Source organism: Lissotriton vulgaris, chromosome 5 (assembly GCF_964263255.1).
Source record: "Lissotriton vulgaris chromosome 5, aLisVul1.2, whole genome shotgun sequence".
NCBI classification, from domain to species: Eukaryota; Metazoa; Chordata; class Amphibia; order Caudata; family Salamandridae; genus Lissotriton; species Lissotriton vulgaris.
In genome coordinates, this window is record NC_141693.1 from 258,359,581 (window position 1) to 258,382,968 (window position 23,388).

Here is a 23,388-nt window from a genome sequence, read left to right on the forward strand (position 1 = left end):
GGGGCCCAGAAGGTAGGTTCTGTGCAGAATCTTTCATTCAGTTGTTCTCGGAAAGTTTAGAGCTGCTTTTGTTACCTTACTGACATTAAATACGCCATGTATTTTTTTGGGCTGACATTTTTAGAACGAGCCTAGGCAGAGCTTTACTTCGATTGTTCTTTAAAAAGGCTTGCTTGCTAGTGGATATTCTTTTCTCTTTGCCCCTCCTTGTCATTTGTTTCCTTCTATGGGGCAGCGCCTAACTACTGGTATTCTTCCCCTTTGCTTTTCATCTGTTTGTTTTGGGGCACAATGTTTTAGTTTCCTGCTCATGTTTGGCGAAGCTTCCCTTTTTTGGGGGGGTCCCCAAGGTAGCTTAAAGGCATCAGCTTTCAGGCCACCTCCCTTCTCTATGGCGCTGCTTTTCGCTTTAACCCTCTCCCACCGTCTGTTTCTTCGCGACTGCAAAACATTCCTCAGTAAAGGTGTATGTTAAAGGAAGTTGCTTTTCCAAATCAGTTTTGAGTGGGCTCTACCATTCCATAGCAGGGAGTTCACAGGACTTGAACGCATGTTTAAAATCCTCAGACGTTCATTCTTGCAAAAACGCCTCGTATCCGTAGTTTAGCGGCTGCTTCTGTGAGTCGAGAATTTCACATCACCCTCCACTATTCGCTGTGTGGGCTGGAGCGCTGTCTAGCTTACCCATAGTGGCCCTTGAGAGCCGGGTTTGCTTGTCTGCCACCTCTGCCTCCCACAGGATCCTCGCTATGTGGTGGCTGTCGGTGATAGTGAGTAGTGACTGATGGGCTTATGGTTGGCACACTGCACAGTAAAAAATTGTGTTCTCAGCAATCATTTTGTGAAGCTTCGTCGAGTTCACAACGGCGCTGTTCGCATTGACTGCTACATCTGCTGTAATAGAGCTCTTTAGCGATTGCTTCCTTAGCCGTCGGTGAGCAGAGTTCTGCAATGGCTCTTACTGTTGTATTCACCTTGAAATATGTGTGCACAAGTCAACCTTTCGTGGTTTCTTGTCTGCCATATGCACACAAATGCCAGAGCTATGGCATATTTGTAGGGAATGTGTGTTTTCTTCAGCTGGGGAGGAGAATGGCTTTCTGTGCCTCTGTTGATCATAATAAATGGACGAACCACACTTGCATGACAGGCTTAAACATTGTCCTGGTTTAGCATCTCTCAGCTTGTCTCAAAACAGTTAATGTTTATATGGAACTAAACACACAGTCTCCACGGGTCTGGTTTTATGAAACAATAGTGAGAATGCGGCCTCCCTTCTTGTTCTTTTATTTTGCGAAGTATAACCCATGTTGACCATCAAGTTTTGTAAAGACAGTCTGGAGAAGTACGGACTAGGTAAATAATGTAGAATGCTAGAATGCAACGCCACAGTGCACATTTTTTTTACCACGTTTTTTGCTATGATTTATTTTACATTTTGTTGTTTTGCATTCTGGTGGTGTTTGTTTACCCATCTATAAAATTGAGCCAGAATAGTGAATAACTCACTTCACTGATTTGCTTGGGTACCCCTACTGCTAGTCTCAGGAAAATATGTAACTTTACTCCCACTAGAATTACTTTTGCGGGTGTTGTGTGTAAGAGCTTGTGGTGCTGGTGTATAATTCTATTAATAAAAGTATTGGCTTCTTGGTGCTGCTTGAAAGCTTTCCTTGGTTCTGCCTCCAGCTATTATATATTCATGGGATGAGTTGGTGGTCTGTCTCCAGTTCCAAGGCGACAGATGTCAACATCACTGAACCCTCCCCCATGTTAGGCAAAAATCTTGCGCAGCCTGAATGGTGATAGCAGGTACTGAAGGCAAGGGAGAACGTGTTTTAAAGTGTCAGTTTATCAACCACCTTTTTGCATACGGATGCACGCGATTTCCATCAGTTTTATGTTATTATTTGGAAACAAACATTCCGCATGCTGGTAGTGTTTGATTACCCATCTATGAAATCAAGCTAGGGTAGAGAATCACTTACTTCACTGATGTGCTTTGGTACCGTTCATGCCAGTCTCATGAAAATATATACCTCTACCCACAGTAGAATTACTTTTGCTGTTAATGTGTGTGTAAGAGCTTGTGAAGCTGCTGTATATTTCAGTTAATAAAAGTATTAGCGGGCGTGGCCTGGTGGTAACCAAGATGGCCGCATAGTTCTACGGGGCTGCCGAGGACGAGCTGTAGGCCCCAAATATCTTGTACTGATCCGGCCGCACGGGAGACACAGGCCGCAGAGTCCGGAGGTGCTACGCAGCCGGGACGAGTTGCTTCGGTCCCGTTCTGATCACCGGAGGCGCCGCAGCACTGCCCGACTGAGGGCGGGTCTCCTGCGGCCTACTCGCGGCAGGCACCAGTAGTGAAGCACCGGCCGGAATACCAGCGGGGGCCGGGTGCGGCTGTGGAGGATCAGCATAGTTTCCCGGGGAGCGTGGAGGCCTCAGAGCCTGGTGTGGCGGGCCAGCCTAGGGAGTGCCCAGGAAGGTGAAAGTGCCCGGACTGCGTGGAGGGGCACGGAGATCCCGTGTTGGGATCGGAGCTGCCTTACAGAGCGTGGAGGCTGTGGCGGTGAGGGTTCCCGCCTTTGCACCACGGTTGGCTGTTTGCGCAGGGCGCTCTGGGCTTTGGGACATCAAGGTCCATATGGAGTGCTGACCCTTGCGGGGTGGTCATAGCGGCCTGAAGCAGACAGGAGCGGCAGATTAATTCCTTAAGCAGCCGGTGAGGTGCGCCAGAGGAGTTGGGGAGAGTGCCCTGTTGGTAGTAGTCCCTTCCATAGATGGCGGCGCGGTGAGGCAGACCCCGGTGCTCCACATCCTGGAAGTGAGTTGCGGGGGGCACTGAGAGGCAGCCTGTTTGGCGAGATTGATTTGGACAGTGGGAGATCGGACCTAGATGCCCGGAGGAGTGGGAACTTGGTGCCCTGAGTTCCGTGAAGCTACGCCGGGGACTGCGGGTCGCCGCCTTCTGCCAGAGTGTATGAGGACTAGTGGGGCAGTGTACCTTGCCACAGTCTGTGGTATTTGATGTGCGGACGTGCTCCTGGACTGGATTGGACGGCGCTGGAGGAGCGGGTGAGCGATCTGGCGGTGTGCTAGCGGGTGAATCCTGGGAGCTGTGAGTGGTCCGGCCCTTCAATATTTTCGGGGGTCCTTCCTGCTACATCAATGAAGCCTAAGAAGCCCACTACCACGCTAACTAACACGATTGACAAGTATGCGGCCTCGGCGGGGGAGATGGAGGAGGCTGCCCCCGGGGGGTCGACCGACGCCACAGAGCCGTCCCTGGCCTCCATCATGCAGGCCATACAAACTCTGGGCGTGACATTTGAGACCAAAATTGATCAGGTCTCCATCGAAATGACTGTTGCGGGCGGATCTGAATAAGACCTCAGAAAAAGCCACACTGAACACCACTTCCATTGCTGCGCTTTAACGAACCACCAAAATGCTGGAAGAGAGGGTCCAGCAGCTGACCCGTCAACAGAAGCAGACTGCTGACAGACTGGAGGATCAGGAAGGGAGGGCCCGCAGGAATAATATTAGAATAGTGGGTGTGCCGGAGAAAATGGAGGGGCCGAGTGTTGAACTGTTCCTGGAGGATATACTCTTGAACCACCTCAAACCTAAGAGACACTCCAAGCTTTTTGTTATTGAAAGAGAGCATAGGGCACCGATTCCTCTGCCGCATCCTGGAGCTCCCCCTAGAACAATTATAGCCCTGATCTTTAACTATAGGGATCGGGACGCAGTCCTACAGGCCGCTCTGCAACATGGAGACCTGCGGATCGACAATGCCACCATATAATTTTTTTCTGATTTTACCCTTAAAGTCCAGCAGGAGCGTTGCACGTTTGAAGGTGTTAAGAAGGAGCTCCGAACCTGCGGAATGAAATGCATGATGTTCTTCCCGGCGTGCCTCCAGATTCTCGCACATGGGAAATCCTTCTTCTTCACCTCCCCAGAGGATGCTCAAACCTGGCTGGAGGAGAACGCCGATCGTCCGGACAGTACGCATCCGGGAGACAGCTGGAGAAATAATGTAACACGCTCCCTGTCCTCTTCCACGGGACCGCCAGAGAGAGAGGGACTACAACGAGATGGACTTCGTTCACCCTCCAGATCCAGGTTGTGGAGTTTATCTTCCTCGCCTGGACTTGGATGGACTTCGTTCACCCTCCAGATCCAGGTTGTGGAGTTTATCTGCCTAGCCTGGACTTGGATGAGGACATGGAGGACGCACTGGCCTGGGCGGTGGTGTCGTGAGAAGGAGCACGTAAAGTACAGTATACCGTTTCTCCTGAGGTTGAAGCTGCGAGGACATTGGTTTGCTGTGGGGAGCTTAGACTGACCGAATGCCATGAGAGGCGCTGGGTCACTATCGGACTTGTTATAGCAAGCACGGGACAATTGTGGGGAGTGGATGATCCTTGTATAGGGCTGCATTACTCATCCTTACTATCTGAAAGAAACAGGTTAGTATTCAATTCCTTACCTTAGAATATCCTCAGGCGTCAGACTAGATCCGGAAACGTTTGCGTAGCAGTACCTTTGCGCGTCGGTAGGCGTCGTCTGCGGCTCTGCGTCCGTAGTTGGCGCCGGGATGGCGTCGCCGGAGTACTCAGACGCCGCCCTCGCACGCTGACGTCAGTTCTTCTTTTTTCCGCGCCAGCAAGCGCCGATCCGGAAAAAGTGGTACCCTTAGTCATTTTTTGACTAAACTTTTTTGATCACTTTTTGAAATTTAACTACTCCGACGCCGGTAGGGATGCCCGGGTTCAAACCCTGCGTCAACTGCAGCCGACTGATGTCGGTTACTGACCCCCATCACCGGTGTCTTCATTGCCTGGGACCCGACCACTATGACAAGTTGTGCCCCGACTGCCAGGCCTTGACGTCGAAGGCTAGGCGGGAGCGGTCTCTCAAGCGCCTCGAGCTCCGGCAGTCGGCCCTGCGCCGCTCGAGGTCCCGGTCCGGAAGGAGGTCGAGGGACCGGTCGCGGGCCGGAGTCATCGCGGCTCGGAGGATCGACACCCCTCCTCGAGCTCCAAGTCCTCAGGTAAGAGGTACAAGAAGTCGAAGAAGCGACATCGGCTCTTCTAACTCCCTTCCCCCCCCGCCCCCCGATGCTCGCACAATGCGGACGGGGGTTCGGGCGACACCGCCCACGTGGCTCCACCGGAGCCGCGGGTGTCCCGGCCTGCTCCATACCCGCCGGTCCCTGGGCTGAACGCGACGCCGGAGGAGATCAACGCCTTCCTCGCGGCCATGAGGTCGCTCACTCCTCAGTCTGGTTCCGTGGCGCCTTTGGGCCAAGCGGCCCGACTGGGAGCCCAAGCGGGCCGGGTGCTTCAGCGTCGTCTGGTGCTTCGGCCCCGCCGCGGTCAGCGACTTCGGTCCCGACCCCGCCGGATCCTGGTCATCGCCAGTCGACCTTACGACCTTACCAGCACCAGCCCCCAGGGTGTTGCCCCCGGCACCGTCCCAGAACGACGTCGTCCCCGGTCCTCCCCTCGATCTGGGTCCGGGGCCAGAGCGGCTCCGCTCGCCGCCACTCTCAACGCCTATGGGAGACTTCTACTTCTATGACCCAGCCACATCATTTGACCCTGAGTACCCGGAGATGGGTGGCGAGGCGGATCGGGAGGGTGAGCTAGGGGATGCCAGTGGTTTGGACACTTTGCCAGACACTGGTTTTGTCTCCCCTGCTACCGTGGCTTTGGAGGAGGGGGCTGCCTACATTGCGGTCATCGATGAGTAATTAGCGGTACTTTAGCTGAATTTAAAGGCGATCCCCTAGTACGTGCCACTGTTTATACCCGTTGAATCAAGCATGTAATGAAAAGTCGGGAACGCCTATGCTTTGCTGTTTGTGACTTTCCATGAGTCCCGCCCTTGTCTACCGTCAATACCTATCCTCCGGGACTCGAACCCCTTCCCCATTCCCGTTGGCCTCGTCCCTTTGCAACACCCTCAGGGCACATCAGTCTTCCTCCCCCTCCTCATCGGACTCTAACGGGTCATCCTCCGGCAGAGGATCACAGATCTCCCCTCTATACACATTCCATGGGGTCCAGATTTTGTTCCATTTCCCTGGACATGCGAGGCTCAAGTATACTGCCTTCTCTGTCACTATCACCCTATCCATATTCATGCACCACTGTGATTTTGTTGGTAGTTCTGCCGCCCCCCCAGCGCTGTGCGATATCCCGCTTGGCCACTATCATGCCCAACGTAACCCAAAGTTGGCCACATCTGGACAGGTCGTTTGGTCCCCATACATTTAATAGACATTTTCGCGGCTCGAGGATTAGAGAGGTCTCCAGGGTCTGTGACATAGTGCGCATTATTCGTCTCCAATATTCCTGGATGCGTGGGCAGTCCCAGATTGTGTGAAAGAAGGTACCCTCCTCCCCACAGCCGCGAAGACAGTAAGGGTGTTGTGCTCTGTGTATGCGGTGCAGTGTTGTTCTTGTATAGTATACTCTGTGTAGAACCTTGAGTTGTACGAGCCTCAGTCTAGCTGAGATGCCCACCTCCCTTGGGGATGCAAGCGCCTCGTTCCAGTCGTGTTCGTCCAGTGCGTCTACGTCCCCTTCCCATTTATTTTTCAATGAGGTCAGTGGGTCAGGCAAGTTATTAATGAGCTTGCGGTATGTCAATGACGTCGCTTGCTCAATCATAAAGCCCGTGAGGAGACGATCCTCCATCGGGGATGATTCTGGTATTCCCTCCCCGGGGGGGATGGCAGCAAGTAATGCGTGACGTATCTGGACTTAGCGGTAGGATTCTTGTGGTCCCAGTTCGTACAGTTCCCTCAGGCCGTCAAATGTTATAACCTCTCCCCTTTCCCACAGGTCTCCCACCGTGGATATCCCTATGGTGTCCCAGCGAGAGAAGCCCTTGCTGTGTCTCAAATTTCACAAGGCACGAGAGTCCCAGAGCGGGGTGAGTTTGGTTATTTTCCCCTTCCAGCCCAACGCCGCCAGCGCCGTATGCCACAGCGCTGCGGTGAGTCTAGTGGGTCCCACCAATTTTCGCACTCGCCGTTGGTCATAGAGCGGGGCTAGCATACTATTGGTACCTAGTTGTGCCCTATCTGCTTGGAAAGCCGGGTCAGTCTGCGAGACATGAATCCATTGATTAATGGGCTTAAGGTGAGCCGCCCAATATTACAATTTAAGATTCGGCAGAGCGATTCCACCGTCGTACCAACCCCTGTGCAGTTTGGCTTGCGCAATAAGTGCCGGGCGGTTGCCCCACAGCAAACCAGATACCACTGCTGCCACCTTTTTGAAATATCCCGGTGCCACTGGATACGGCGTGTTCTCTAGTATGTACGGGGCAAGGACATCATTTTGTATAGCGCTGCTTTACCCAGCATTGTTAAGGGCAATCCCGCCCAGAACTTGACGTCTTGTTTAAGCCGCGCCATGGGTGGCGCCAGATTCTTTTGTACAAATTCCATTGGGTCCATTGTAATGTGGATCCCCAAGTATTTAAAGGAGGAGCCAGCTAACCTTAAGGGGCATTCTGTGCCCATTGCCGGGACCGGGCCTTTCAAAACGTGCATCTCTGATTTATTCCAGTTTATCGTATACCCCGAGATTTGGCCATGGTCATCACAGAGGTTTAGAAGTGCCGGCACACCACGCTCTGGGTCTGTTAAGTACACCAGCATGCGTCCGCATAAAGGGATAGCCGGTCCTCCCAGCCCTCTTTCCAATGTATTCCTTTAAGTAATGATGTTTGTCTTATCAAAATTGCTAGTGGTTCTAGGGCGAGTGCAATGAGCAATGGCGAGAGGGGGCAGCCCTGGCGGGTGCCTCTCCCCAGAGGGAATGTTCGTGAAATATGACCGTTCGCCACCACATGTGCGACTGGCTTCGTATATAGTAGTCTGACCCACGATATAAATTTCGAGCGGAAGCCCAAACAAGCAAGGACCTCAAACAGATAGTTCCACTCCACTAGGTCGAAGGCCATTTTTGCATCCAGGGCCAGTATAACTGCCTGATCGTGGATCATGTCTGCTCTCGCCAACACCCCGTTCACTCTGCGAAGGTTCATTGCCGTGTTTCTGTGAGGCATAAACCCGGATTGTTCCGGATGTATGAGGTCGGGTAGATGTGCCATCAGCCGGGTAGCAAGGAGTTTGGCTAAGATTTTAACCTCCGCATTCAGCAAAGAGATAGGGCGGTATGAGGAGCATTCCTCTTGCGGCTTTCCAGGCTTGGGAATCGCTACTATGGTAGCTATTCTCTGGTCGAGCGGAAGTTCGCCCTTCTCTAAACATTCTTCGTACATGGCTAGTAGGTGTGCACTTAGCTTCTCTGATGTGGTCTGATATCACTCTACTGGAATGCCATTTGGTCCGAGCGCCTTGCCAGGCTTCAGCGCTCGTATAGCCATTTTTATTTCATCCCTAGTTATGGCCGCATCTAATTCGGCTGTTGCTTCCAGTTGCAGTATCGGAGTTTCTATCCTGTCCAATGCTGCCCTGGCCATGTCAGTGGATATATCCCGTTCGGGGGTGTAGACCCCTTCAAAGTGCACCGCCAGTGCTTCCACTATCTGTTCAGGGCTTGTCTGAATTTCACCTTTGCTATCCCTCACCTGCTGGGTGCCCCTTGAGCTACCCCCTATCTTATCTAGCCAGGCTAACCTCTTTCCCGCCTTATCCCCCACATCATATATCCTGTTCTGTGTATCAGTTATTTGTTCCTTCACCTGCTGCCGGACGTGCTCCGTGTATAGTTGTTGTTGGAGTAAAAGTGTGTGCGCCGTGTCTGGTGTAGGGTTTGTCTCATGTAAAGTTGTCATGTCACGAAGAGCCAATTCGAGCCTAGACTGCTCGGCAGCTTGTTCCCTTTTGTGGCCCGTGATCGAGTTTATGGCCTGCCCTCGCAGTACCGTCTTGTAAGCTTCCCATATAACCTCCGAAGAAGTCACGGAGGCGACATTTTCCTCGAAGTACTGAGTTGTCCCCTTCTGAAGGGCCTTCCTGACTTTCGGGATTTTGAAGTATGCTGCTTGTATGGGATATATAAGTTTGCGAGACTTTTCTTGAGTAGAGACTGTCAGGGTGATTAGAGAGTGATCCGATATGCCTCTAGGGTGAATGTCTATGGTATCTACATGTTGTATGCCGTCACCTAGTGCTAAGAAGTAGTCAATTCGTAATAGGCTGTTGTGAACCGTGGAATGAAATGTGGATTGCTTATCCTGGGGGTGGACATGTCGCCAGATGTCTACTAGACCCATCGCTGTTAGGAATCTTTGAAACCGGGAAGGCCCCCCCAATCGGGCCCGTCACTGGGAATTTGTCAAGCTGTGTGTCTGCTGTGGCGTTTAAGTCTCCCCCAAGAAGTACATCACCCTCGGGAAGGGTCAGCAAAAAGTCACTGAGCGCTGGAAGCTTTATTGAGTGAAGGGATGGCGGGATATACACCAATACCACATTAAGGAGTTGTCCCTCCCATTGTCCCTGTATGGCTGCGAAGCAACCCTGCCCGTCAGTCTTTGTGCCCAGGGGGATGAATTGCGAGGACTTCTTAATCAAAATGCCGGTACCCCGGGAGTCCGAAGTAAACTCCGAGTGAACCACCATCTTATATCCTCTCCTATCTAGGGCCTTGGATGCCCCCCGTTAAATGTGCTTCTTGTAATAGTGCTAGGTGAGGCTTTTGTCTCTTCAATGCAGTCAATACCAGGCCACGTTTCACCTTATCCCCCAATCCTCTTACATTCCATGTCAGTATTCGTAGGGGGGAGCCATGTGACCGTGACCCGGTCTCCCCTGCACTACGTATCAGACCATCTGCCATTTCTGGTCATGTAGACGTATATAAATGTATCCAGGTGTTGAACCCGGACCCTTAACTTTACCTTATCAGCTAGAGTATTCAAACATAAAACTCCATTTCTCGACCGACGTTGTGAATTTCTAACAAACAACCAACAACCCCCTCTCTCCCTCCCTGCTTAACGGACCTTCAACTGCCCGCCTCCCCAACTGAGCAGAGTGATTAACCCATCCCAAAAACCAGAGTACTTGCACGTTGGGGGAGAGCGTCTCCCCGGGCAGGCGGCATCCCTTCTTCCTTCAGGGCCACCCAGGCCAGCGTCCAACCACGACTCTTGTGCAACTGTAGTCAATAAAAGAAGTCAGCGTCCATTGTTTTTGTGGGTTTTCTGTGTTATTCCCCTCCGCCAGCCTCAGAAAGTTCATGTGTCGGTGACTTGCTCGCGCCTCCTCTGCCTGATGTTTGTGATCCAGTTCAGCTGCCGTCTCGGTGTCCAGAACCTACGTGGAGGTCCCGCGGTGCGCCAGCCTTCGAGCCAATCTCTGGCCGCCTCCGGAGAGTCAAAGAACCAGACCTTTTTGTCGGCGACCACCCTAAGCCGGGCCGGAAACAGTATTGAGTAGGGCTGCTCTTGCTCTCGCAATGTCTTTCTCACTTCCAAGAATGTCCTCCCCCGTCGCGAGACCTCAGCTGTGTAGTCCGGGAAGAAAGATAGCCTTGAGTTTTGAATTTGGGTGGCCGGTGCCACTCTGGCCGCCTGCAGGATGGTGTCTCGATCGCGAAAGTTAAAGTCTCGCTAAGATCGGTCTTGGCGGGGCCCCTGGTTTCGGTTTCCCTCCTGGCACTCTATGGGCCCTTTCCACAGTGAAAAAGTTTGAGAGGCCCTTGGGGGTAAGATGGTTCTTGATCAGGTCCTCCACGTATAGATCCTTAGCACCCGTAGTTTCCGATTCCGGAACTCCCAGGATACGGACGTTGTTCCTCCGGGAGCGTCCTTCATGGTCGTCCAGCTTCTCCTTGAGCAATTTATTATCAGCTTGCAGCTTCTCCATTTCCACCTGCAGATCCGACACATCTTCCACCAGGGATTTGGTTACCACTTCCACTTGCTTCACCCTTTCACTCATTTTCTGGAGGTCTGCCCGAATGAGGGTTACTTCCGTTGCTGTCGCCCCCACCGTCGCTTGCACCTGGGCCAGGGCGCTTAGCACATCTTCCAACGTGGCTTTCTTTGCACCGTCTCCCTCCGTCCCTTTACCCAGTGACTTGCGTTGTTCCGTCAGGGGGAGAGACTGTTTTTCATATGCAAATTTGTCAAGCTTAGCTTGGGTGGAATTCTGCTTAGACCCTCTACCCGCCATGAGCACACACCAAGAAATTGCTCACAGTCGAGCATAGCCTGTGGTGGTAATCTGCCAGGTGTTTCCTCGAAGAGAGTGGTCGATGGGGTCGCTCGAGTTTAGATTGCGCCTCGGCTACGACCCCTTCCCCAGTCGCGTTGCTGTTAGTAGAATCTGTTGTCGAGCCTGCTGAGACCTCGGCGCAGGCCGTCCAGCCTGTTATTCGAGGGAGTTCGTGCCCGGAATGGCGTAGGCTATTCAAAATGGCGGCATTGTCGCACTTTTTTTAGGCTTCAGTTTCGGTCAGCGTTGCCGCTACCCGCAGTGCTGCTTTGTCGTGGGGCGATATATTCTGTCCATGGACGGTCTGCGGGGACATCGGATTCCCTACCGCCGTTTTTGCACGAGTCCTTCTGCACTATGAGCACTTCCTGTTGGTAAACACCGCTGAGGCCTCACTTCCGCCCGGGCATCGCCTCAACCAGCTTCCGCTGCTTTTCATTTGCCACTAGGCCTTGTTCGGGTGCCGTCTTTTCCACCAGTTCCCCGTGCACCGCTGCTCCAAAACTTCTCTGCTGAGTGCCGTTCGGTCACTGGACCCGGAGATCCCGTCTGGGTTCGTTGTTGAGCGGATAGGCATGCGGATTGATGCGGAATGCCGCCCTACTCCAGGAGCCTCTCTAGTTTGCTGCCGCCATCGTCGGCTGCTAGCCACGCCCCCCGTCTGACGTTCTTTTGGGCACCTGGTCCAGGCCCGCTACAGGTCCCCCTGTAGATAGGAACGTGGCCAGACGCCACCGCCCAGCTCCGGGCGACCCTTGCTTCCTGTCCACCCAACTCAACCCAGAGAGCCTGGTCATACAGACCTCTAACTCCCAGACCGCATTCCCGATCAGGAATCCAAGAGGTACGAACAGTATAGAAAGAAGATGTTCTCCTCACTGAGTTTGGGGTTGCGGTCGGTTAACACCACGTGCCTCTTGGGCTGTTATACCCACTCTCTGTGGGACACGGTCGCGGACGTGCTACCACAATGTCCGGAGGAGGCCCGGACTAAACTCTCCTTAGCCCTTGCTGAAGGTCGAGATGCGACACGGTACTCCATCTGATGTGGGCTGGATACAACGGACTCGCTAGGCAGAGCGATGGCAACAACGGTGGCGATTCGTCGCCACACTTGGCTGAGGTCCGCCAACTTTTCAGCTGATGTCCAAAACACCGTTATGGGCATGCAGTTTGATGGCAGTCGCCTCTTTGGCGTCAAGGCAGACAGTGAGCTTGAGTGCTTTAAGAACTTCAGGGCTAAGGCAAAGTCCTAGGGCCTGTCGGCCAGCAGCCTGCTGCCTTTCGCTCCCTTCGTGGCCAAGGAAGGGGCACCCCCACACATCCCGCCAGCCACAGGCCGCAGACTAACCTCCAACGCCGTGGCGGACGTGGTAATCGCCGTGGCGGTGCCCGGGGACAACGGCGAGGCCAGTCAACAACCACCCCCTCAGCAGCTGCCTCAAAGCCCTCCTAGTCCGAGCTTTCAGGCCCACGTGACGCCAGTGGGGGACAGGGTTCGCCATCACCTCCTTCACTGGCGCACCATCACTTAGGACAGGTGGGTGCTGCAAATCGTCCGATGGGGCTACTCCCTCCCCTTCGAGGTGACCCCTCCATCCATGCCTCCGCAATGCCACCACGTGTCGGGGTATCACTTGCAACTTTTGCAAGAGGAAGTCGCGGCCCTCTTGGCCAAGGGGGCCATCGAGCGCGTTCCTGGGCCAGAAGTAGGGTGTGGATGTTACTCCCACTACTTTCTGGTACCCAAGAAGGGCAAAGGGGGCCTACGCCCTATCTTGGACCTGCGGAACGTCAACGGCTTCCTCCGGAAGGAGCATTTCAAGATGTTGACTTGGCTCAGGTCCTAGCTGCCCTGGACCCGGAAGACTGGCTGGTAGCGTTGAACTTGCAGGACGCTTATTTCCACATCCCCGTCCTGCCGGCCCACCGGCGTTACCTGCGGTTCGCTGTAGGCCAAGAGCACTTTCAGTTTACCGTGCTCCCCTTCGGCCTTACCAGCGCCCCACGGGTGTTCACGAAGGTGATGGCGGTGGTCGCAGCTCATCTGCGCAGGTTAGGGGTGTCAGTCTTCCCGTACCTAGACGACTGGTTGTTGAAGGCGGGCTCGCTCCAGGCAGACGTCAGCCACCTCCAGACTACGGCCAACCTCCTGCATTTGCTGGGGTTCTCCATCAATGTGCCGAAGTCGCACCTGTGTCCCTCTCAGAAGCTCCGCTTCATCGGAGCGGTTCTCGACTTGGCGCAGTTTCGGGTTTACCCTCCCGAACAGCGGGGTCGGGATATCCAGGCTCTGATTCCCATCTTTCAGCCGTTATCCTGAGTCTCGGTCAGGTTGACGTTGTGGCTTCTGGGGCTGCTGGCCTCCTGCATCCTTCTGGTGCATCACGCCAGGTGGCGGATGCGGGCTCTGCAGTGGGACCTGAAGTTTCAGTGGGCCCAGCATCAGGGCAACCTGTCCGATCATGTCTTGATCTCGGAGGGCACTGCGAGACAACTGCAGTGGTGGCTCACGGACCGCGATTGGGTCAGTGGCAGATCCCTCTGCCTACCCCACCCGGAGCACGTGGTTGTGATGGACGCGTCCCTCCAGGGCTGGGGAGGCCACATGGGAGAGGCGGAGATCAGAGGCCTCTGGTCTCCGGCGGAGTCCCGGCTCCATATCAACCTTTTGGAGCTGCGGGCGATTCGTCTAGCACTGAAGGCATTCCTCCCCTCTGTCCGGGGGTGTGTAGTGCAGGTGTTCACGGACAACACCACCGCCATGTGGTACTGCAATAAACAAGGCGGGGTGGGGTCGTGGACCCTATGTCAGAAGGCTCTGCGCCTCTGGCAGTGGCTGGAACATCAGGGCGTGACCCTGGTGGTTCAACACCTGGCAGGCTCTCTGAATGCCAGGGCGGACGAACTCAGCCGTCGGGGCATGATGGATCACGAATGGCGTCTGAACTCGGACGTGGCGCTAGGCCTCTTTCAGCAATGGGGAGAGCCTTGGTTAGATCTATTCGCCACAGAAGAGAATACGCAATGTCATCAGTTCTGCGTGTTGGAGTTTCCAAGGCGTTACTCGCTCGTCGACGCTTTTCGTTGCGAGTGGAGTTGCGGTCTATTGTACGCCTTTCCGCCTATACCACTAATGCCCAGAGTGCTGAAGAAGATCAGGCGAGACCGGGCCCAGGTTATCCTGGTGGCTCCGGACTGGGCACGAAGATACTGGTATTTCGAGCTACTTGGCATGTCAGTCGATCCCCCGAATTGTCTGCCTCTTCGGGAGGACCTTCTGTCGCAGCAGCAGGGGACGGTCCTGCACCCGAACCTGTCCAGTCTCCACCTACAAGCTTGGAGATTGAGCGGTGGCAGTTGAGGCCATTTGACTTGCCTCCCGAAGTCTGTGATATAAACATTCCAGTACCATCAGGCTGTTTCCTCAGTGATTTAATAAGCTGGGATAAATTGGATTACTTTATTGAATTACAATGGATCACTATGGAGTACAGAGAATAATATGGTTTATTTCGGAATAATATGGTTTATTTCGGAGGAATGTCTTCCTATTGTAGCAGTGCAGCAGCAGGGGGCACTAATGGTGCCCTTGTTGGAAGGATCTTTAAGAAATGCTGTGAAAAGGGACGGTCATGGCGCTGTTCATGCACGCATTCATTTGCAGTTACAGCTAAAATTGAATTATGTTTTTAAAAAAAGGGAAGGTGTGCACTTACAAAAAAGTACTTTCTTGCATATCATTCTGGCAGCCAGGCGTCCCTCCACAAAGTCGGTATACGCCTGCAGGTGGAACAGATTTGTGGCATGGTGCACAGCAAAGGCTGTGGACCCTCTCTCTGCACCCCTTTCTGAAGTTCTACTCTTCCTTCTTTCCCTTGCCCAGCATGGCTCTGCTCTGGGCACTCTCAAGGGGTACCTATCTGCTCTTTCTGCCTTCTTACAGCTACCTGATCAGCCTTCCTTATTCAAGTCCCCCATTGTAAATAGATTTCTGAAGGGCATCACACACATGTTCCCTCCTGTTCCCTTCGTGATGCCCCAGTGGGACTTGAATCTTGTACTCACTTATCTAATGTGTACTCCCTTTGAGCTGCTCCATAACTGTCCTCTCAGTCTTCTTACTCTGAAGACTGCTTTCCTGGTTGCCATCACCTCTGCCAGGAGAGTGAGTGAGCTCCAGGCTCTTTCTTCCACTCCACCTTTCCTCTCTGTTCATCCGGACAAGGTTGTGTTGCGGACGAGACCTTCCTTTCTGCCCAAGGTTGTCACGACCTTCCACATCGGGCAGTCCATTACCTTGCCCACCTTCTTTCCGCCTCCGCATCCCTCGAAAGAGGAAGAAAGGCTCCACCGTCTGGACCCAAAACGTGCGCTCTCTTATTACCTAGATCGCACACGCCAGTTCTGGGTGGATGACCAACTCTTTGTTGGTTACCTGGGCGCGAAGAAGGGAAAGGCGGTACAGAAGAGGACTATTTTGCGGTGGATCATCTTGTGTATTCAGGCATGTTACTCCATGGCCAAAAAGGAGCCCCCTGCTAGATTGCTGCTACTGGGTCAGGCGCAGGTCGGTCAGGAGGGAGTTCCAGGTCTTGGCGGCCAGGTAGGAGAAGGACCTTCCTCCCGTTGTCGTTTCTTCGGATGCGGGGGACGGCGGCGAGGGCGTGACTGGCTGATCGGAGGTGGCCTTTGGGAGCGTAGAAGTTGATGCGGTTGTTGAGGTAGCTCGGGCCTTGATCGTGTAGGGCTTTGTGTGCTTGGGTGAGTAGACGGAAGGTGATTCTTTTGTTGACGGGGAGCCAATGCAGCTCTCTCAGATGTCCGGAGATGTGGCTGTGTCGTGGGATGTCGAGGATGAGTCTGGCTGAGGTGTTCTGGATCCGCTGGAGTCTCTTCTGGAGCTTGGTGGTGGTTCCGGCGTAGAGGGTGTTGCCGTAGTCCAGTCGGCTGGTGACGAGGGCCTGGGTGACCGTCTTCCTGGTCTCGGTGGGGATCCACCGGAAGATCTTCCGTAGCATGCGCAGGATGTTAAAGCACGACGAGGAGGCGGCGTTGACTTGTCTGGTCATGGAGAGGGAGGAGTCCAGGATGAAGCCCAGGTTGCGTGCGTGGTCTGTCGGTTTGGGTTTGGTGCCCAGGGCGGGGGGCCACGAGGAGTCGTCCCAGGCGGAGGGCGAGGAGCCCAGGATGAGGACTTCAGTCTTGTCTGAGTTCAGTTTCAGGCGGCTGGTCGTCATCCACTCGGCTACGTCTTTCATCCCTTCGTGAAGGTTGGCTCTGGCGGCGGCGGGGTCGTTGGTCAGGGAGAGGATCAGCTGGGTGTCGTCAGCGAGGGAGATGATGTTGAGGTTGTGTTGGCGTGCGATGGCCGCGAGGGGGCTCATGTAGATGTTGAAAAGGTGGGGCTCAGCGAGGATCCTTGAGGGACGCCGCAGATGACTTCGGTGGCCTCTGACTTGTACGGTGGTAGACGGACTCTCTGTGTTCTTCCGTCGAGGAAGGAGATGATCCATTCCAGTGCCTTCTCCTGGATTCCGACGTTGCTGAGGCGCTGCACTAGGGTGCGGTGGCAGACTGTGTCGAATGCCGCGGAGAGGTCTAGGAGGATGAGGGCCGCTGTTTCTCCGTTGTCCATCAGGGCTCGGATGTCATCGGTGGCAGCGATGAGGGCGGTCTCGGTGCTGTGGTTGGCTCGGAAGCCAGACTGTGAGGGGTCGAGGGATCCATTCGTCTCGAGGAAGGCGGCCAGCTGTTTGTTGACGGTCTTCTCGATGACTTTGGCTGGAAACGGGAGGAGCGAGATGGGGCGGTAATTCTTGAGTTCGGTGGGGTCCGCTGTTGGTTTCTTTAGTAGAGCGCTGAGTTCGGCGTGCTTCCAGCTCTCCGGGAAGGTGGCGGTGTCGAAGGAGGTGTTGATGATGTCCCGCAGGTGGGGTGCGATGACAGCGTCGGCCTTGTTGAAGACGTGGTGAGGCAGGGGTCGGTTGGAGATCCGGAGTGGATGGAGTTCATCATGCGGATGGTGTCTTCGGTGCTGATCAGAGTCCAGGCGCGGAGGGTGGTGGTGGGGGGCAGTGGTTCGGTCGTGGCGTGCGTCGGTTGAGTGCTGAAGCTGTTGTGTATGTCCGCTATCTTGTTGTGGAAGTAAGAGGCGAGGGAGTTGCAGAGGTCTTGCGATGGGGTGATGTCGTTGTTTCCGGCGTTGGGGTTGGAGAGCTCTTTCACGATGTTGAAGAGTTCCTTGCAGTTGTGTGCGTTGTTGTCCAGCCGGTCCTTGAATGCAGTTTTCTTGGTGGAGCGGATCAGTTGGTTGTGCTTCCGGGTGGCAAGCTTGAGGGTGGTCATGTTGTACGGTGTTGGTTCCCTTCTCCAGGCTTTCTCGAGGGCTCGGCAGTTCTTCTTGGAGCTCTTGAGTTCGTCGGTGAACCATGGGGCCTTCTTGCTGCCGGGTCTGCTGGGCGGGGTCCTCAGTGGGGCGAGTTCGTCCGCGCAGTTGCTGATCCACTTCGTGAGGTTGTCGGCGGCCTGGCTGGGATTCGCTGAGCTGGCGGCGATATTCTAAGGTTAGGAATCTATCACTAACTAATGTCTCTTACAGATATATTGTTACACAAGTAGTAACTTGTGCTTCAGCTACTATATATTAACGGGATAAGTTAGCGGTCTGCCTCGAGTTCCAGGGGGCTGATGTCAACATCATTGAACCATCCCCCACGTTTGGCAAAATATTGGGCTGTCTAAATGGAGATAGCAGCATATGGATGCATACTTGGTGCTACGCACGATTTACCATCAGCATCGCAAAACACTCAAAATTATAATAGACCATGTAACGTTTGAGATGTCAGTCAGTGTTGGTTTTCAGTCAAAATACTTGCATTATAAGTTTGAATTATTTCTTTGTGTTACCTTGTAATTAGCGGATGGATGCCCGCGCATGCAAAGTGCATTTTGTTAAAAGTCCTACTGGTTGGGTCAAGGATGGGACCTCAAGTTTGCCCTGTCATTGGCATATATTTCCCTCATTCTTTTAGTTTGCTTTTTGGTGTATGCAGATCTACATATGGGTGGGGAAAGCAGATATACCAATATCATGCTATCAAGAAGTACAAAACATAATTTGAGACAAATGGACGAAAACGTAGGCTAAATGTTTATTTGTAAATAATGCATCCAATAAATCCTTTTTTGTTTTTTATTGCAAACACATAACATCTAACATGCATCAATTATTCTGCACAGCATTAAAAGTTAATTAGAACACAATCTACAAATACAACAGACACACACTACTGTACAAACAAGCAAAAAAATAAATCCAAAACTCTCAATGGCTAGACCTATTGGCTTTGCCAATGCCTGTTGAGAGCTGATTGTAAAGATAGTATTAAGTATGAAGAACTGTAAACATGTTTAATGGTTTTCAAAGTAATTGAGTTTATCCTATGTTTTGTTCTATTGGCTTTATTCTGTCATTCTTCAATGTATTATTTTACATTCCATCTTTTTATTACCTTACTGGATCGAAATAAACTACTTAATGACCATGGATTATCATATTATATTACCTGTGATTGCCATTTTAGGAAACTACCCAGCACATAATTCAGCTTTTACTTCTAGGTCAGTGAGGATGAACTTGCAAGGGAAAAGGATTTTGGCGTGCCAGGTGTCTGTCAGTCACTGCAACATTTAGAATAAGCCTTCAATGCTAGGTTCTGAATCCACCAAATCCGTTCCCAGAGAACATTTTCCCGCGCCTTTCTTCCTGGGGCACGAACTTTTCTCTACAGAGTAAAATATTTGGGAAGTTATTAAGTTCATTGCCATTCTTATGTTAAAATATTAACTTCGGATACTTTGAAAGTAAAAATGCATGATTACTTCTAAATATGTCCTTCACTAAATATGTCCTTCACGTATGAGATAGTCCTCATTCTTTTTGGTTTGGTTCCAGGAACCAGAAGAAGTTGAAGCCAAGGTGGATGTAACTGTGGCCCAGAAGAAGGCTAGGAGTATAATGGAGTCCTTTGAGAACCCTTTTAGAATGGTGAGTTGTTCTCCATTCAAAGGTGGACACTGTCCCTTTTGCCATGTTTTGGTAGCTGTTTTTCGACGCTCAACTCAAAAGTAGAGGAAAAATAGAAGGTATTTTTGAAGCATGTCAAAGGGAATTTCATAATCGTATATTTTTGAAGATCGGTCATGTGTCTAAGAAAGATTCCAATTGCGAAAGAACAACACATCTTCATGGCTAATCCTCGTTACTTCTGTAACATTTCCTTAATGGTGCCAAATGTCTGCTTGCTCAAACCATTGTGTTTATTCACCAAGTAAGCAATATGTTTATTCTCCTCGTCTTCCGGTGCTTCGCCTCTTTTGTTTATTTACACTGCCCTAAAGTGCTGCCAGCCCTTTGCTTACAGATGAAGTATGCAATTGGCAGAGATTCTCTCATTGTACTCCGTGGTTAAAGGGTGTGGTGCACGACCACCGAATGATATTCATCACATACTCCTTGGCTGCCTGTGCTCTGACACCCTTGCACCATCTATATATTTATTTTTTTTTTTTTTACAGTTTCTTCCAATCCATGCTGCTCACCGTTTTGGGCTAGCATCACATGCCAAACATATCCTTTGAATTTAGTGTTTAGTTCGTACATTAAAGTGGATTAGCACACAATGGTTTGAGTGATTATCTTGCTTCTCCTTGACCTTGTCCTGTGACCTTTAGTGAGCTTACATGATGAGCCAGTGTTCCCAGGCCACAGGTAATTGTGCTCAAGTTGAGGTTAATTTAAATGTCTTCCCTTTGTTCTTCAGTACCTCCCACAACAGGAGACCAGTGCTCACATATCACAGGCTGCTAAATTTGACCCTTCGACAAAGATCTTTGAGGTGAGTGGATCAATTTACATGACAAAGACTTGATGCCCGTTGTGTGTTTTTGTTTGGTGACGGAGTCCTCCTTTGAGTTGTGTGTAGGTGCTCCACTGTGTCTTTAACTTCTATGTCTCTTTTGCCGTGTCTGTGTGTATTGGTTTTCTGTTGGGGCACGTCTTTCAGTTAATGAATGGTCCTGTGCTCTGCCACTCCATTGTCCAATAGTGTTCTGTGATGTAGCTCAACCGGTTCTTGCTTTGTATGGTTGTACCTTGGTGTGTCCTCGTGTGGTGTTCTCTACTATGTCAGTGGATTACTGTGAAGGTATTTGGCCTCTACACTGTCATTATTTTTAGTGGGAACAGTTTATTCTTTTCGCATTGCACAGTGTCATTCTGTTGTCTCCTTGCTTTGTCTATAGCTGCTTAGCTGTATCCATACATTGTGTTCCAATGCTGTTTCAGTTCTTCCTGTACCAGCCCCCTCTCCCAAGCTGTAAACATATTGTGAAACACGATTTGTATGTTTCTCTGTGTTGGTTGATGGTTCTACCCTTCATAGTTCTACTTTGTAAGAGCTCTCCACTGTTTTGGAGCGTTGTGTAAAGTCTCTGCCCTGCCAGTCTGTTATATGATCCTGCACATATGGGTGATTATGTTGATTGATTGCTGTAAACTGTGTAAATGCATGCATTACACCTGTTCGCTGTGCACATGCTCTGTATACTGGTTCCTTACTGTGGAGGTACTTTGATATATCAATACATTTCTATGTTAATCTTTCCTGGTAATTGAATTAATGCAGTGCAGAGATACACTCTCATCCAAATTGTCTCCTCGTAGATAAGTCACCGTTGGAAGCTGGTCAGCCAAGCACAGCTCAAAAAAGAAGCCTATGCAAAAGAGGAGGCAAGGAAGAAAGCCCAGCAGCAACAGATGGGTAAGGAGAGCTGTCTGATTTTTTTTGGGGGGGGGGGGGGGGGGGGGGGGTGAATTTGGGGGTGTCTCACATTGTAACCTCTTCCAGGCAAATGCCATGTTAAATGTAGACAACCAGTTGTGGAGTGCAACCCTTCGGCATGTCTTGCACATGGGAAATTCACCAATAATACTCAAATGATGAAAATCAGCACAAGATTACACAGACAGAAAGGTGCATGCAATCCACACTAGTGCGGGCAACAGTTTTCAAAACGTTTGACAAGAGACAACTGTAGGAAGCCGGCTCTGTATATACTATACCAAAGTACGGTATCGTGTGCACAGAGTCCAGTGGAACCCCAAAGGTAGGCAGAGGTAAAGTTATTTAGAACCTTTCTCTCTATTTGTGTGGTCGAGCAATAAGGCAGTATCAGAGGACAGTGTTAAGCATTTGTTGTACCCACTCAATCAGCAAATGATTACACACACAAAGGCTGAACTTCAGACCAATTGATTTTGTATAAAACTATTCTTTTAGTTATTTTATTTTCTAGAGCCAAGCAAGCCTGGCACAGGTACGTTGATAAATACTTTGCAGTAAATATACAGTTTGAAATGCAATTGTAAATGCACTTTGAAATGGTTACAGTTTGAATTAATGGTAATGCAATACTGTGAAATTCTGTACATATACTTTGTATCGACTTTAAAATGAAAATTACAGGTAAGTTACCTTTACATTTCTTTTGAGATTACTTTTTAGATTACTTTTTCTACTCCGTGTGATATGCCTAGATAACACACTGGGACATTTCCTTGAGAAAACGTAAGTAAAGTCTGTTTTGCACAATTATTTTTCAGGTTTCCATACAAATCAACTCCACACTTAAAACATTTTTCATCGAAAAACAGTCAATAGGTTCCTGCGGAGAGAAATTAAGTTAACTGTTACCAGATCAGTAATCGGTCTTTAGAGTTGAGCTTCTGGGGCTAGAACCAGGGTTCCCTCAGCGTCAAGGATGCACTCTTGTCACACCCTCAGCAGCACTAGGGCTGGGGTGCTGAGGGCTGAGGTCCAATGTTATCCAATGGGGATAAGGGACCTCCGGTTGGTGGCTGCTGGCAAGCAGGCCACTGGGTTGTGGGAGCAAAGCTCCTGGACTGTAGAACGAATCTGGTGTTCACAGGAGACAAAGTCTTTGTGCTTGAAGGCAGGTTGGTCCTCCGGGGTTTTCGAGGTTGCTGGCTGCAGGACACACCAGGATTTTGCAGGAGCAGGTTTGAGGGGGGCACCTCGTCCCAGGATGTGCATTGTTTCAGGCCCCAGAGCGCAGCAGGCTCTCGACCCAGGGGTCCAGAAACATGTCTGGTGGTAGAAGATGAAAGCAGCCACTCAACCTGGGCACTAGTGGTAGGTTAGGTTTCAGGGGGCATCTCTAAGATGCCCTCTTTCTGCATTTTTCATTAAATCCCACACTGGGATCACTGTGGGTTTAATGTGCTAAGAAGTTTGATACCAAACTTCTCAGTTTTCAGTGTAGCCATTATGGTGCTGTGGAATTTGTAATGACAAACTCCCAGCACCATATACTCTTAATGGCAGCACTGCGCTTACAAGGTCTAAGAATGGACTTAGAGAATCACAGGCAGGCCCCCTTCCCTTCACCCCCCCATCTTTTCCTCCCCCTTCACAGTTTGCCCCCTCATTCTTCACTTCAGCCTTACCTTTAACTAATACGCTCCGTGCCCCAGCTACACCTTCACCATTCCCCAATCTCCTCACCTCACCCATATTCCTATCCGTCACCCCCCTTGTGAGTACACCTCTTCTCCAACCCTCTACCCAGGCTAACCCTCACCACGCACAGCTTATTCCTCTACCCCCCCCCCCTCTCCTCTTCCCCCTCCTCCCCACGGTTTTCGCCCCGATTTCCCCTCTTACCCATCGCATCTCTCTCCACCCACCCTCTCCTCCAGCTATGCGGTGCTACCCCCTTTCCCCCCTTGGTATTCCTCTCCATTTCCCTCCCTCGGGCACAGCAGAACCACTCCCCTTCCCCAATTTCCCTTTCTCCCAACCCCCCTCTCTAGGCCAGATGCCCGTTCCCCTACAGCCACCTCCTATCGATGACAGGACCCCTTTGACCACTTCCCCTCCTTTCCTCCGTAACCTCCCACATTCCCATAACTCCACTCAATCATCCCCTCTCCTACCATACCGTCCAGATCCGTACCGATCTTCTCCTAAATCTGTCCTTAATTCCTTTCCTTCCTGCAACTCCAACATTGACAACTCCCCCTCCGCCTCTGACGCACCTACTCCTACTCTCAACCTCCACCTTTCCCCACTTTTGAATCCAACTCT

At 51.5% G+C, this 23,388-nt stretch overlaps 1 protein-coding gene across 1 annotated transcript in view; it reads left to right on the forward strand.

Annotated features, from left to right (window-relative positions):
- The window catches only part of EXOSC10 (exosome component 10), a 289,910-nt gene that overhangs the window by 167,600 nt on the left and 98,922 nt on the right, over positions 1-23,388 (forward strand). The window contains exons 18-20 of the mRNA XM_086921318.1: positions 19,176-19,268; positions 20,044-20,118; positions 20,946-21,042. Coding sequence (XP_086777444.1) covers positions 19,176-19,268; positions 20,044-20,118; positions 20,946-21,042 — 265 coding nt within the window. The remainder of the gene's footprint in view (positions 1-19,175; positions 19,269-20,043; positions 20,119-20,945; positions 21,043-23,388) is intronic.